Here is a 14,362-nt window from a genome sequence, read left to right on the forward strand (position 1 = left end):
TAGCTCACTGTAGCCTCTGCCTCCCAGGTTCAAGCAATTCTCCTGCCTCAGCCTCCCAAGGAGCTGAGACTACAGGCGCCTGCCACCACACCTGGCTCATTCTTGTATTTTTATTAGAGATAGCATTTTGCCGTGTTGGCCAGGCTGGTCTTGAACTCCTGACCTCAAGCGATCCACCTGTCTTGGCTTCCCAAAGTGCTGGGATTACCGGGTGAGCCACAGTACTTGGCCAAAATGTCATTAACCTCATTTAAAAATTACAACCCTTACACTATCTCAACAGTATCAGAGCTTTATCTGTTCCCACTGACAGCAAAGTGCTGCTCTGCCCAAGGGAAAGAAATAGAGGCACAGGGGACCCCACAAGTCAGAGCAGGAGGGAAGGGAGGAGCTTGCCAGACATGACCTCTACTTCAGGAAGCCTGGTGCCAATGCCACACACAGGGTTGTTGGACACCACAGTGCCCAGGCAAGTGTGCACACAGAATCACTAGCTCAAAGTTATTTTTCAGAATCAGGCCTAAAGTCAGCTGAATTCCATCCCACAATGGGCAGGCCTATTATTAGACATAATCTAAAACAGCCAAGAGGCTGTAAGCATCCTATCCATCACATGTTTCTGTAACTCTGCAAGGAGATGCCATAAATCTGCTCCTGAGCAGACCAAAGGCACCTGGGCCCTATCCTGGCCCCACTCCCACTCCCCCACTCCCCACCCTCACTCCACGGCTACCTGTCTTATTTTCACAGGGGCATCCCAAGATCACTTCAGATTACCACATATGTGAGCAGGATGGCCAAACAGCTCCCTGCAGAAAGGAGGCAGAAGAAGGGTGGGAGCAGTGGCATCTCTGGGCTAGAGTTCCTGCGGAATTTTCTTAAATGCTGAGCACAGGGGCTTCTGAGATGTCACTGAATTTATTTTTTCATTTAAAGGTTGTATTAATACATAATTTCTAAACCTTCAGAGGCAAAAGGGAAGTAATCAGTGTTGCCACTTATAGCCTAAAAGGATGCTCTATTTTATCATTCATTCAAATACAATTCTGAGGCCGGGTCTGGTGGCTCACGTCTGTAATCCCAGCACTTTGGAAGGCTGAGGCAGGCAGATCACCTGAGGTCAGGAGTTCAAGACCAGCCTGGTCGACGTGATGAAATGCGGTCTCTACTAAAAATACAAAAACTAGCCACGTGTAGTGGCAGACACCTGTAATTCCAGCTACTCAGGAGGCTGTGGCAGGAGAATCACTTGAACACAGGAGGTGGAAGTTGCATTGAGCCAAGATCACACCACTGAAATCCAGCCTGGGTGACAGAGTGAGACTATGTCTCTTAAAAATAAATAATAAAACATATATAATTCTGAATTAAAATTCAAAAGATATCAATGACCAATCCAAAGCAGAAGTGGGCAAAAGCTATATGAAAATTAGAGACTTTACTGAACAACCCAAAAAAGCTCATAACAAAATGAAAGAAACAAACTAGCAGAACAAACAGTATAGCTAGATAAAAAGGGCTAGTATTATAAAGAGGTTAAGTCTCCACATATTAGTTTATAAAATTCTAATAGGTTCCAGTCAAAATCTCAATAGGGTATTAAAAAAGTTTTAAGACTGGGTGTGGTGGCTCACGCCTGTAATCTCAGCACTTTGAGAGGCCGAGGCAGGTAGATCACATGAGGCCAAGAGTTCAAGACCAGCCTGGCCATTATGGCGAAACCCGGTCTCTATTAAAAATACAAAAATTAGCGGGGCATGGTGGTGCACGCCTGTAATCCCAGCTACTCGGGTGGCAATCACTTGAACCCTGGAGACTGCAGTGAGCTAAGATCATGCCACTACACTCACTCCAGCTTGGGAGACAGAGCAAGAGCCTCTCTCAAAAAAAATAATGATTTAAATTATTTCAAATGTACAGAAAAGTGCAAGACTAGTTCAAAGGGCTCATATACCCTCTTCAGCGAGATTCTCCAACTGATGTTTTACATCATTTGCTCTGTTATCTTTTCCCAACCCCTTTGAGAGCAGGTTGAAGGCATGAAGCCCCACTGTTGCTCAATACTCTAGTGCGTTATTTCCAAAAACAAGGATATTCTCCTCCATAACTAGCATACAAGCCTCCACATCAGGAAATCAACACTAATACTACATTCTCAATCCAATCCACAGACCCCATTTGAATTTTCTCAACTGTCCCAACAATGTCTCTTTTTCCTTTCTGGTCCAGGAGTCTACCCCAGAGCTACATCTCACCAGTGTCAATCAATCTGGAATAGTTCCCTTTTCTCTTCCTGACTTCCATGTCCCTGCCAGAGTATAGTCTTTTCATTTTGCAAGATGACCCTCAATCTGATCTGTATTTCCTCAGGACCAGACTCAGGTCATGCTTCCTTAGTGGCAATACCAGACACATGGTGCTGTGTTCTTCCCAGGGCATTGCATCAGAAGATTGATGGCAACCCAGCCCACTACTGCTGATATTTACCATATTCACCTGATCAAGCTTATTAGAGATGTAGTGTCTCAAGGCCCCACAGACCTACAGGATCAGATTCTGCATGTTAACAAGGTCACTAGCAAGTCACACACATGTTGCTGTTTGAGAAGTATCAGTGAAAGGTCTTATAAAAAGTAAGAGCCACATGGGGAAGTTCAGATTTTATTAGAAGCCTTTGGAGGGTTTTAAGCATAGAGTGACATGATCTGGTTTCAGTTCTCAAATGGCTCCTCTGGCTGTTTTGTGGAAAGCAGGACAGGGAGGGGCAAGGACAGAACAGGGAGTTAGTTGGTAGTCTGGTTAACGGATATCGGCTGCATGGGTGAATGTGGTGTTGATGGAGGTGGTGACACATGGTCAAAAAAGACACAGTTTGAAGTTAGAGCCAACAAAAATTGCTAATGAATCAGAAGTGGACATGAGAGCCATAACAACAATGATAAACAGCAGCAGCCAACACTAGTTAAACACAAGCCATGTGCCAGGAACCGCTCCATGTCTTTTCAGATGAAAACTCATTCAACTGTCACAATAATCCCAAGAGGTACAGGTGACAACCCCACTTTATTCAAATGAAGACAACATGGTAGAGACAGGTAGTATAGCTGCCCAAGGCCTCAGATCTGAGCTTAGGCAGTGGCTGGGGAGCTTGTACTTCATCACCATCCCTTACAGAACAACTGCAAACATGGCACCATTTATGAAGAGGAATGAAGACTGGTAATGGGAATCAAGAGTGCTTTGTCAAACATGGCAACACACGATTCCCATTGCACGTCCACATGGAAATGGCAGGGAGACAGCTAATGCGACAGGATCTCCGAGGAAACGTGGGGTAGGGATAAAAACGGGAAGGTCATTAGCACAGAGGTAGTACTTAAAGCCAACAGAGTAAATGAGCTCACCCAGAGCAGTTTTTCAAACTGCAGGCTGTGAAATCAATTTAGTGGGTCATGAATAGCACTTAAAAAAAATGAAATAGAGCAGAATGGAAAATAACAGCGTCCATGGCTCATGAAGCGTAAGAACCGTTTTGTGAAACTTTTGTTTCTGTTGTGTCTGTGTGCACAAGACGGTGTAGGGTGTTTGTACTTGGCTTGTATCTGGTATGGCTGAAAAAAAGATTTAAAACCACTGGTCTAGAGGTTAACTTGGAGTGACTGATTCCTGAAATCACTCTAGCATTTAGAAGTTGGAGAAGAGGAAAAGAAGCCAGAAAAGGAGAGTGAAGAAACAGGAAGGAGGAAAGGCAGTGCGGAGCCCCAAGCAAATGTGACATGTTGGACATCCAACGTGCTGGTGAGTCATGCAGTATGACAACAGAGATGTCCATAATTATGGAATGGCAAGGTAAGCACACAGCAGTGGAAGCAGAGGGGTGAGTGACCTGTTTAAACATTAGCACAGAATAAAAAAGGGAAGGAGAGAGGTGATATTAGGATTTTATTTGAGATCTAAGTTTAAGGGAACAGCAGGATATCCAGTCTGTAACTTCCATAAGCAACAAATATCCAATCATTCTTTTACTGGTGTTGTTTTTAAGCATCTACTATATGCTGCGCTGTTTACTAGACCCGGGAAGATAACTAGGACACTGTTCTATCCTGAAAAGCCTCAAACTGCAAGAGAACAACAGCTGCAGAACAGTGAAGAAAGGCTCAGAAGATAGGGTGTGTAACAGGTTTGTTGAAGGCCATGGCAATTTTCCTTTGCAACCATATTGTTCACTATTGGCCAACCAAACCCATCACTCCACACAGACCATGCACTCCGACCTCTTGATTTGTGCCTGGCCTCTCCCCAAAACACTTTCCAAATCTGAGTCATTCCTCAAGGCCACTTGGCTTCCTCACTGAAGCCTTCAAGAAAACTGCTCAGCTTGGTGATCTTGCCTTCCCCAAACAGCTACAGCACTTCTTGTCCATACACCATTACCTGGTGGCTATGTCTTTATTTCCACACTTGGTATGAATGCCTCATCTCCCCAGCTGAGCCATATATTGTTGAAGGCATGTAACAAATACGTCTCACATCTACAAAGTCCTCCAACAGCAGCCAAGCAAACACTTGTTGCTCTGCTACTAGACTTCCCCCTCCAATCCAACTTGCACTTCAGCATCTTCCTGAAAAAGATCTGATTAATTCACCCACTATTTTAAAAACTTCACTGGCTCCCAATTATTAGTATAGCACATGCAGACTTGTCTTCCAGGTGTGCCACACAGCTTTCCCCTTCCCTGCCTCCCAAACACCTTAAAGTTGAAGCAACAGCAATAAAAACAGTCACGTGCTACATAACGCATTTCTGTCAACAATGACCACGTACACAATAGTGGTCCCATCAGAGTACAACGGAGCTGAAAAATTCCCATCGCCTGGTGACGTTGTACTCTGTCATAATGCAATGTATTACCTCCTTGTTTATGGTGATGCAGGTATAAACCTACTATACTGTCAGTGGTATAAAAGCATAGCACATACAACTATGTACAGTATATAATACTTGATAATAAACTATGTTACTGGTTTACATATCCTATGTGGAATTCTATGTTATGTATACTATGTATTCTACTTATAAAAATTAAGTAACTAGAGCTGGGTGTGGGAGCATGTGCCTGTAGTCCTGGCTACTCAGGAGGCTGAGACAGGAAGATCTCTTGAGCCCAGGACTTCAAGTCTAGCCTGGGCAACATGGCAAAACCACATCTCAAAAAATAAATAATTTAAAAAGTTAACTGTAAAACAGCTACCACCAGGCTTTGCAGGAGGTACCCAAAAGAAGGCGCAGTGGCTCACACCTGTAATCCCAACACTTTGGGAGGCCAAGATGGGCAGGTCACTTGAGACCAGGAGTTCGAGACCAGCCCCACCAACATGGCAAAACCTATCTCTACTAAAAATACAAAAGTGAGCTGGGTATGTTGGTACATGCCTGTAATCCCAGCTACTTGGAAGGAAGGCTGAGGCGAAGAATCGCTTGAACCTGGGAAGTGGAGTTTGCAGTGAGCCGAGATGGTGCCACTGCACTCCAGTCTGGGTGACACAGAGAGACTGTCTTAAAAAAAAACCCAAAGCAAACAAACATAAGACACTGTTATCATAGGGGATGACAGCTTCATGTGTGTTACTGACCCTAAAGATCTCCCAGTGGGCCAAGATGTGAAGCTGGAAGACAGTGATACTGATTATTCTGACCCTGTACAGGTTTAGGCTAATGCATGTGTTTGTGTCTTAGCTTGTAACAAAAGTTGTTTAAAAAATAAAAAATAATTTAAATATGGCTGAGTGCGGTGGCTCATGTCTATAATCCCAGTACTTTGGGAGGCCAAGGTGGGTGGATCACCTGAGGTCAGGAGTTCCAGAACAGCCTGGCCAATATGGTAAAATCCCGTCTCTACTAAAAAACAAAATACAAAAATTAGCCAGGTATGATGGCGTGTGCCTGTAGTACCAGCTACTCAGGAGGCTAAGGCAGGAGAATCGCTTGAACCCACAACATGGAGGCTGTAGTGAGCTGAGATCACACCATTCCACTCCAGCCTGGGCGACACAGCAAGACTCTGTCTCATATAATAATAAAAAAATAGAAAAAAGCTTATAGAATAAAGTGGTTAGGCCTGGTGGCTCATATCTACAATTCCAGAACTTTTGGGAGGCAGAGGAGAAAGGACTGCTTGATGCCAGGAGTTTGAGACAAGCCTGGGCAATGTAGCATGATTCCAGCTCCACAAAAAATAAAAAAACATAGCCAAGCATGGTGGCATGCACCTGTAGTCCTACTCAGGAGGCTGAAGTGAGGGTTGCTTGAGCCCAGGAGTTTGAGGTCACAGGGAGCTATGACTGTACCACTGCACTCCAGCCTGGAACAGAGTGAGACCTTATCTCTAAGAGTAATAACAATCATAAAAGAAAAGTTTATAGAATAGCACAAAGACAAAATATTTTTGAACAGCTGCACAATGCGTTTGTGGTTTAAGCTAAGTGTTATTCCAAGAGTCAAAACGTTAAAAAAATTTTAAAGTTTTTAAAGTAAAAGTTACAGTAATCTGGCCGGGCACGGTGGCTCACGCCTGTAATCTCAACACTTTGAGAGGCCGAGGCAGGTGGATCACAAGGTCAGGAGATCGAGACCATCCTGGCTAATATGGTGAAACTCTGTCTCTACTAAAAATACAAAAAATTAGCCAGGCGTGGTGGCGGGCACCTGTAGTCCAAGCTACTTGGGAGGCTGAGGCAGGAGAATGGTATAAACCCGGGAGGTGGAGCTTGTAGTGAGCCAAGATTGCGCCACTGCACTCCAGCCTAGGCGACAGAGCAAGATTCGTCCGTCTCAAAAAAAAAAAACTTACAGTAATCTAAGGTTAATAATATTGAAACAAAACTTTTAAACATAAATTTAGTGTAGCCCAAATGTACAGTGTTTATACAACCTACAGTAGTGTACAGTAACATCCTGGGCCTTCACATTCACTCACCGACTCACCCAGAGCAACTTCCTTATCTTTTATACCTTATTTTTACTGTACCTTCTCTATGTTTAGATATATGCGGATACATAAATACTTACCATTCTTTTACAATCGCCTACAGCATTCAGTACAGTAACATGCAGTACAGGTTTGCAGCCTAGGAGCAACAGGCTATACTACATAGCCTAGATGTGCAGTTGGCTACACCCAGGCTAGGTGTGTGTAAGTACATCCTAAGATGTTAGACCAATGACAAAAATCACTCAATGATGTACTTCTTAGAAATATTCTGTTAACTAAGGCATGATTGCACCAAAACAAAACAAAAAACAACCTACCACCAGCACCACCAAAGGTGCACAGAGATGAAAATTAAAAAGACGACTGATATTCATTGAACTGCTGACAACAGATGTTTTGGGGGTGGGATTACAGGTCACAGTCACCTTTTAGAAACAGTTTGACCAACACGTTAATTTTAAAACAAGAAATAAAAAACTTAATAACTGCAACTACTTTTATTGAGTGTTTAAATTATGTGCAACGCAGTATTTTTGGTTTGTTTTGAAACAGTCTCCCTCTGTTGTTCAGGCCGGAATGCAGTGGTGCAATCTCGGCTCACCGCAACCCCTGCCTCTGGGGTTCAAGCGATTCTCCTGCCTCAGTCTCCTGAGCAGCTGGAATTACAGGCGTTTGCCATAACACCCGGCTAATTTTTGTATCTTTAGTAGAGACGAGGTTTCACCACGTTGGCCAGACTGGTCTCAAATTCCTGACCTCAAGTGATCCATCTGCCTTGGCCTCCCGAAGTGCTAGGATTACAGGTGTGCGCCATTGCACCCAGCTGCAATGCAATATATTATAGTCTCATTAAATCTGAACTCTATGATGTAGTAACTAGTCATTACGCAGATGAGGAAACAAAGGCACAGAGAGTTTAACTCTCATAAGGTTATACAGCCAGTCAGTGAAGAAGACAGGTTGGGAACTAATAAGGAATGTGCCCTAATTTCTACCGTTCTTAGCGATATTGTGTATTCCCAGAACACCCAGCAGGCACCTTTTACATCTTTTCCTTTGTTCAGCCTGGTCCTTTTGCCTGAATAATACCAGCTTTGCTGACATACCACTCACCTGTCAAGTCCAGTGCAAATCCCACTTTTCCCTTAACACCTTCCTAGAACACAAACCATGATAAGCATTACCAGAGTTATCTACCCTTCTATTTCCCCCACAGCGTGGGACCTTAGTTCTCCTACTGCCACGTACAGAGCAAGCATTCAAACATTGGGTGCATTAAGTTGACAATATAAATTCTCTTTCTGACAAACATAAAGGTAACAGATGAAGACCAAAAATTTTAATCTGTGAAGAAAATTAATATCAAGAAAGGGTTTCCATAATCCCTCCCCTCATTCTCTGCTCTGAATCTCACCTCTCACTGAAGCATAAGGAAAGGCAGGTTAATTTTCACCTCTTCCAAAAAGTGGCTTTACATAATAAATCCCACTTCTGAAGAATAAAAACTACCTAACTTGTTATTAAAAATGTAAGCAATGAGAATAAAAAGGTTTCTTTAGAGTTTTTAAAATTACTTTCAATGCCTCTGACCCTTGAAAGAAAGCACTTAAGTTTAGTACAAACGAAATGCAAAAACATGCAAGGTTACTTTCCATATACATAAACATGGAGACACAAAACCAGTGAAACAGAGACATTTAAATTCAAAATGCTCTTAACAACTGACCACAGCTGAATTTATGAGCAGAAGTTGAGTCCAAACAAAAACACACTGTAAAACAAAAGTGCTGGCTAACAACCTTAGAAAGGAAATACAGGAGGGGACAAACAGATTTTAACACGTCCTTGGCCTTCCTGATCAAAACAATGAGAAATGCAGTCAACCAAAGCATTTAGACTTGATTTTACTGGAGATACCAACACCATAGGTCAACCTGTCAAATGAAGCAAAAAGCAGAACCGAGTTCTATGGGTTTAGTCCCCTACAAATAAAAGCCAATGGACCTTTTTACAGTTTATGGGGTCCTCTCCATATGGCTGGGGATGCAGGCATGGGAGGAATATTGTCTGGACGATTAACTCCTGTGAAATGAACACAGGAGTTAGGAGGAGCAGAGGTGAGTCAACACACTCTACACTTTCACGGTTGCCTCAAACTCATCACAATTCCAAAATACCAAGAAATGATGTGCTAGTTCTTGCTTTTTTTAAATGTCCATAAGCTAAAAGTCCTTCTGAAGATTGAGCTTCTCACTTAACAGCCCAAACCAATAAATACTTTGCAGGATTATTTCAAATATATTACAAACATCAAAATGCTAACTCCAAACTAAGATGAAATAGTTATTACCTTTAATTATTCAAGAAGAGCATCAAGAATTAGCAAATTAATACAGGGTCAGAAAACCTTAAAGAAACAAAAAGATCATTTTAGTAGCATAAGAACTTTGCGCCGGGTGCGGTGGCTCACGCCTGTAATCCCAGAACTTTTGTAGGCCAGGGCAGGGGGATCACGAGGTCAGGAGTTCAAGACCAGCCTGGCCAATAAGGTGAAACTCCATCTCTACTAAAAAATACAAGAATTAGCCAAGCATAGTGGCGCATGCCTGTCGCCCCAGATACTTGGCAGGAGAATTGCTGGAACCAGGGAGGTAGAGGTTGCAGTGAGCCAAGATCACGCCACTGCACTCCAGCCTGGATGACAGAGCAAGCCTCCATCTCAAAAACAAAAACAAAGAAAAGACCAGGCATGGTGGCTCATGCCTATAATCCCAGGCGTGGATTACAGGGAGGCTGCGGCGGGCGGATTACAAGGTCAGAAGTTCGAGATCAGCCTGACCAACATGGTGAAACCCCGTCTCTACTAAGAATACAAAAATTAGCCAGGTGTGGTGGCTCATGCCTGTAATCCCAGCTACTTGGGAGGCTGAGGCAGGAGAATTGCTCGAGTCCGGGAGACAGAGGTTGCAGTGAGCCGAGATCGTGCCACTGCACTCCAGCCTGGCCAACAGAGTGAGACTCTGTCTCGGAAAAAAAAAAAAAAAAAAGAACTTTGTAAATATCTGTAGTCCTAGACCTTATTTTAGGGTACAAGCCATAACTATAATAACGAGGGTGCCATGTATAAATATAACAGACACCGAGACAAAAGAAAACTACTCCTGACATCAGTTTGCCATCTTTTCCAAGAGATTTCAGTAACCATTAAACCTTCCTCCTCCTTTCTCAATTGGGGACTTCTCTGATGTAATATCAGGGAGAAGAACAAGGGAACATTGGGTATCAACTGGTACACACCAGGGAGCATACCAGGGAGAAGAACACCAGGGTGCACACCAGGGAGAAGAACAAGGGAACACTGGGTATCAACTGGTGCACACCATCTCTCTCCTGAAGAGACAGAAAACATTGAGTAGTACTGTCTTACCTAGAGACAAACTAAATGACTTGAAGAAAGAGACCAAGAAAAACATGTTTAGAAAATCATCTAGAAATAGGATTTTATTTTAGTAAGCAAAGTGAACAAAAAATACAATTTTATTTTAGCAACCTACAATTGCTTCCACTATTAAATTTGTTTTCTACTGATCCTCCTGGGTCACCTGTTGGAAAAAGTACTACATTCAGAATTAGGAAATCTAAATACTTCCTAGTTTTGCCACTTGTTCTGTGACTTGGGCAAGTTATTTAACCCATATGTTTCACATTCTTCATCTGCAAAAATGGAGTTAACCTACCTTGCCACCGTACAGAAATGTCTCACAATAAGTCTGCAAACAGCTAAGTATCATGTAAATTAAAATTATCACTGTTAGAATTACCGCCCTCATTCCCTCTCTCAGGTAAAAACTTGAACCAATCATAAAATAGGTAAAAGACACCAGACACGGTGGCTCACGCCTGTAATCCCAGCATTTTGGGAGGCTGAGGTGGGCAGATCACTTGAGGTCAGGAGTTCAAGACCATCCTGGCCAACATGGTGAAACCCTGCCTCTACTAAAAATACAAAAATTAGCTGGGCATGGTGGCAGTCACCTGTAATCCAAGAATCACTTGCTTGTACCTAGGACGCAGAGCTTGCAGTGAGCTGAGATTTCAACACTGCACACTCCAGCCTGGGTGACAGTAAGATTCCACCTCCAAAAAAAAAAAAACAAGTAAAAGACAATAAGGAAAAAAATGGAAAAAGAGGTTAGCTATCAAACAAACAACAAAATAAACCCTAAAAAACACAAATAACTACGGATTGGTGTAACAGCACTCTGTGACAGGTAATTTTTGTCATTCTCTAATTAGGAAAGATCCCACACCCTGGGATCTATAGTCCATTCATAGAAATCACAGCAGGGTTAAATCCTCATCAATCCTCTAATTCACAACGAAGAATGCCGACGGAGCGCATTCTTACTCTATATGGCAAGAACTACAAGCCACAAGACCAATCCCCACCCTCCCCACAGAGGGACAGTGGCCTGACAGTTGGAGCTCTACTTGGAAGCAGAAGGCCTCTAAAGTGCAAGTTTTCTCCCTCCTTCCCTGACCTCTGGCATGAAATTAGCAAACACCCTAACCCCAGTCATTCTGAAATAAGCCAATGGAGAGTCACCTGCAATCCTAAATTTTGAAAATAAAACAGTCAAAGAGACGCAAACATTCTATGAAAAATCAGCCACAAGCATAACATTGCAGGTATTGTGGGTTTGGTTCCAGACCATGGCAATAAAGCGAGTCACACACATTTTCTGGTTTTCCAGCACATATTAACTTTTATAGGTTTACACTATACTTCAGTCTACTGTGAAATGGCATGTCTAAAAGACAATGTACATAACTTAATTTAAAAAATACTTTATTGTTAAAAAATGCTAACAATCATCTCAGCCTTCAGGGAGTCCTAATCTTTTTGCTGATAGAGGGTCTTGCCTCTATGTTGATGGCTGCTGACTAATTAGGGTGGTGGTTGCTGAAGGCTGAGGTGGCTGTGGCAATTTCTTCAAATAACACAACAATGAAGTCTGATGCATGGACTGGCTCTTCCTTTCATAAAATATTATTTTCTATAGCATGCCAAACTGTTTGATAGCATTTTACCCACAGCAGAACTTCTTTCAAAATTGCAGTCAGTTCTCTTCAACCCTGCCACTGCTTTATCAACTACGTTTATGTAACATTCTAAATCCTTCACTGGCATTTCAACAATGTTCACTGCATCTTCACCAGGAGTAGATTCCATCTCAATAAATCACTTTGGTCATCCATAAGAAGCAACTCCTCATTTGTCCAAGTTTTATCATGAGATTACAGCAATCCAGTCACATCTCCAGGCTCCACTATTAATTCGAGTTCTCTTGCTATTTCTAGCACATCTCCAGTTCCCGCCTCCACTAAAGTCCTGAACCCCTCAAAGTTATTCGTGAGGGCTAGAATCATCTTCCAAACTCCTGTTCATGTACTGACCTCCTCCCATGAATCACAAATGTTCTTAATGGCATTTAGAATGGTAAATCCTTTCCAAACCGTTTTCAATTCATTCTGCCCAGACCCCCTAAAGGAATTATTACGTAGAGCAGCCACAGCCTTATGAAACAAATTTTTTTTTTTTTTTTTTTTTTTTGAGACGGAGTCTCGCTCTGTCGCCCAGGCTGGAGTGCAGTGGCCGGATCTCAGCTCACTGCAAGCTCCTCCTCCTGGGTTTACGCCATTCTCCTGCCTCAGCCTCCCGAGTAGCTGGGACTACAGACGCCCGCCACCTCGCCCAGCTAGCTTTTTGTATTTTTTAGTAGAGACGGGGTTTCACCGTGTTAGCCAGGATGGTCTCGATCTCCTGACCTCGTGATCCGCCCGTCTCGGCCTCCCAAAGTGCTGGGATTACAGGCTTGAGCCACCGCGCCCGGCCAACAAATTTCTTAAATAATAAGACTTGAAAGTCAAAATGACTCCTTGATCCAGGGGCTGCAGAATAGATGTTGTGTTACCAAGCATGCAAACAAAATTAATCTCCTTGTACATTTCCATCAGAGTTCTTAGGTGACCAGGTGCACTGTCAAGAAGTAATATTTTGAAAGAAATCTTTTCTTAGTAGGTCTCAACAGTGGCCTTAAAATATTCATTACACCATGCTGTAAACAGATGTGCAGTCATCTAGGTTTTGTTGATCCACTGACAGAGCACAGGCAGAGTAGATTTAGCATAAATTTATGGGCCCTAGAATTACTAGAATGGTAAATGAGCACTGGCATCAACCTAAATTCACCAGCTACACCAGCTTCTAATCAAGAGTCAGCCTGTCTTTTGAAGCCAGGCATTGACTTCTCTTAACTATGGAAGTCCTAGATGGCATCTTCTTCTGACATAAGGCTACATTGAATATCTGTTCAATATAGCCACCGTCATCAGTGATCTTGGCTACATCTTCTATATAACTTGCTGCAGCTTCTACATTAGCACTTGCTGCTTCGACTTGCATTTTAATGTTATAGAGAGAGCTTCAAGAACTTCAGGAACCAATCTGTGCTGGCTTCAAACTTTCCTTCTGCAGCTTCTTACCTCTTTCAGCCTTCACAGAAGTGAAAAGCGTTCAAGAGTCTTGCTCTGGGATTAGGCTCTGGCTTAAGGGAATATTGTGGCTGGTTGGATTTTCCATCTGGGTCACTAAAACTTTATCCATATCAGCAATAAGTTGTTTCATTTTCTTCTCATTCATGTGTTCACTGGAGTCGTACTTTCAATTTTCTTCAAGAACCTTTTCTTGCATTCAAAACTTGGCTACGTATTTGGTGCAAGAGGCCTAGTATTCAGCCTGTCTTGGTTTCTGCCATGCCTTCCTCACTAAGCAATCATTTCTAGTTTCTGATTTAAAGTGAGAGATGTGCAATTCTTCCTTTCACTTGAACACTTAATGACCACGGTCAGGTTATTAACTGACCTAACTTCAATACTGTTGTGTTCAAAGGAAGAGAGAGACCCGAGAAGATGAGATGGGGGAACACCTGGTTGGCAGCAGTCTGAACACACATCTATACACAACATGTACAGATTAAGTTTGCCGTCTTATATGGGAGTGCTTTGTGGTGCTCCAAAACAATTACAAAAGTAACATCAATGATCACTGATCATAGATCTTCATAACAGATAATAACAATTTTAAAAGTTTAAGGTTGGGCGCAGTGGCTCACACCTGTAATCCCAGCACTTTGGGAAGCGAAGGCAGATGGATTGCCTGAGGTCAGGAGTTTGAGACCAGCCTGGCCAATACAGGAAAACTCCATCTCTACTAAAAATACAAAATTAGCAGGGCGTGGTGGTGCATGCCTGTAATCCCAGCTACTCGGGAGGCTGAGGCAGGAGAATCACTTGAACCAGGAGGCGGA

At 42.8% G+C, this 14,362-nt stretch overlaps 2 protein-coding genes across 2 annotated transcripts in view; one reads left to right on the forward strand and one right to left on the reverse strand.

The window, feature by feature from the left end:
• TCF20 (transcription factor 20 (AR1)) overlaps positions 1-14,362 on the reverse strand; it is a 129,407-nt gene that overhangs the window by 67,198 nt on the left and 47,847 nt on the right. The gene's annotated exons all lie outside the window — the stretch shown is intronic.
• LOC105514043 (proline-rich protein 2-like) overlaps positions 11,378-14,362 on the forward strand; it is a 41,260-nt gene continuing 38,275 nt past the window's right edge. The window contains 1 exon segment of the mRNA XM_011945151.1: positions 11,378-11,470. Coding sequence (XP_011800541.1) covers positions 11,378-11,470 — 93 coding nt within the window.

This window comes from Colobus angolensis, unplaced genomic scaffold, assembly GCF_000951035.1.
Source record: "Colobus angolensis palliatus isolate OR3802 unplaced genomic scaffold, Cang.pa_1.0 Scaffold239, whole genome shotgun sequence".
Taxonomy (NCBI): domain Eukaryota; kingdom Metazoa; phylum Chordata; class Mammalia; order Primates; family Cercopithecidae; genus Colobus; species Colobus angolensis.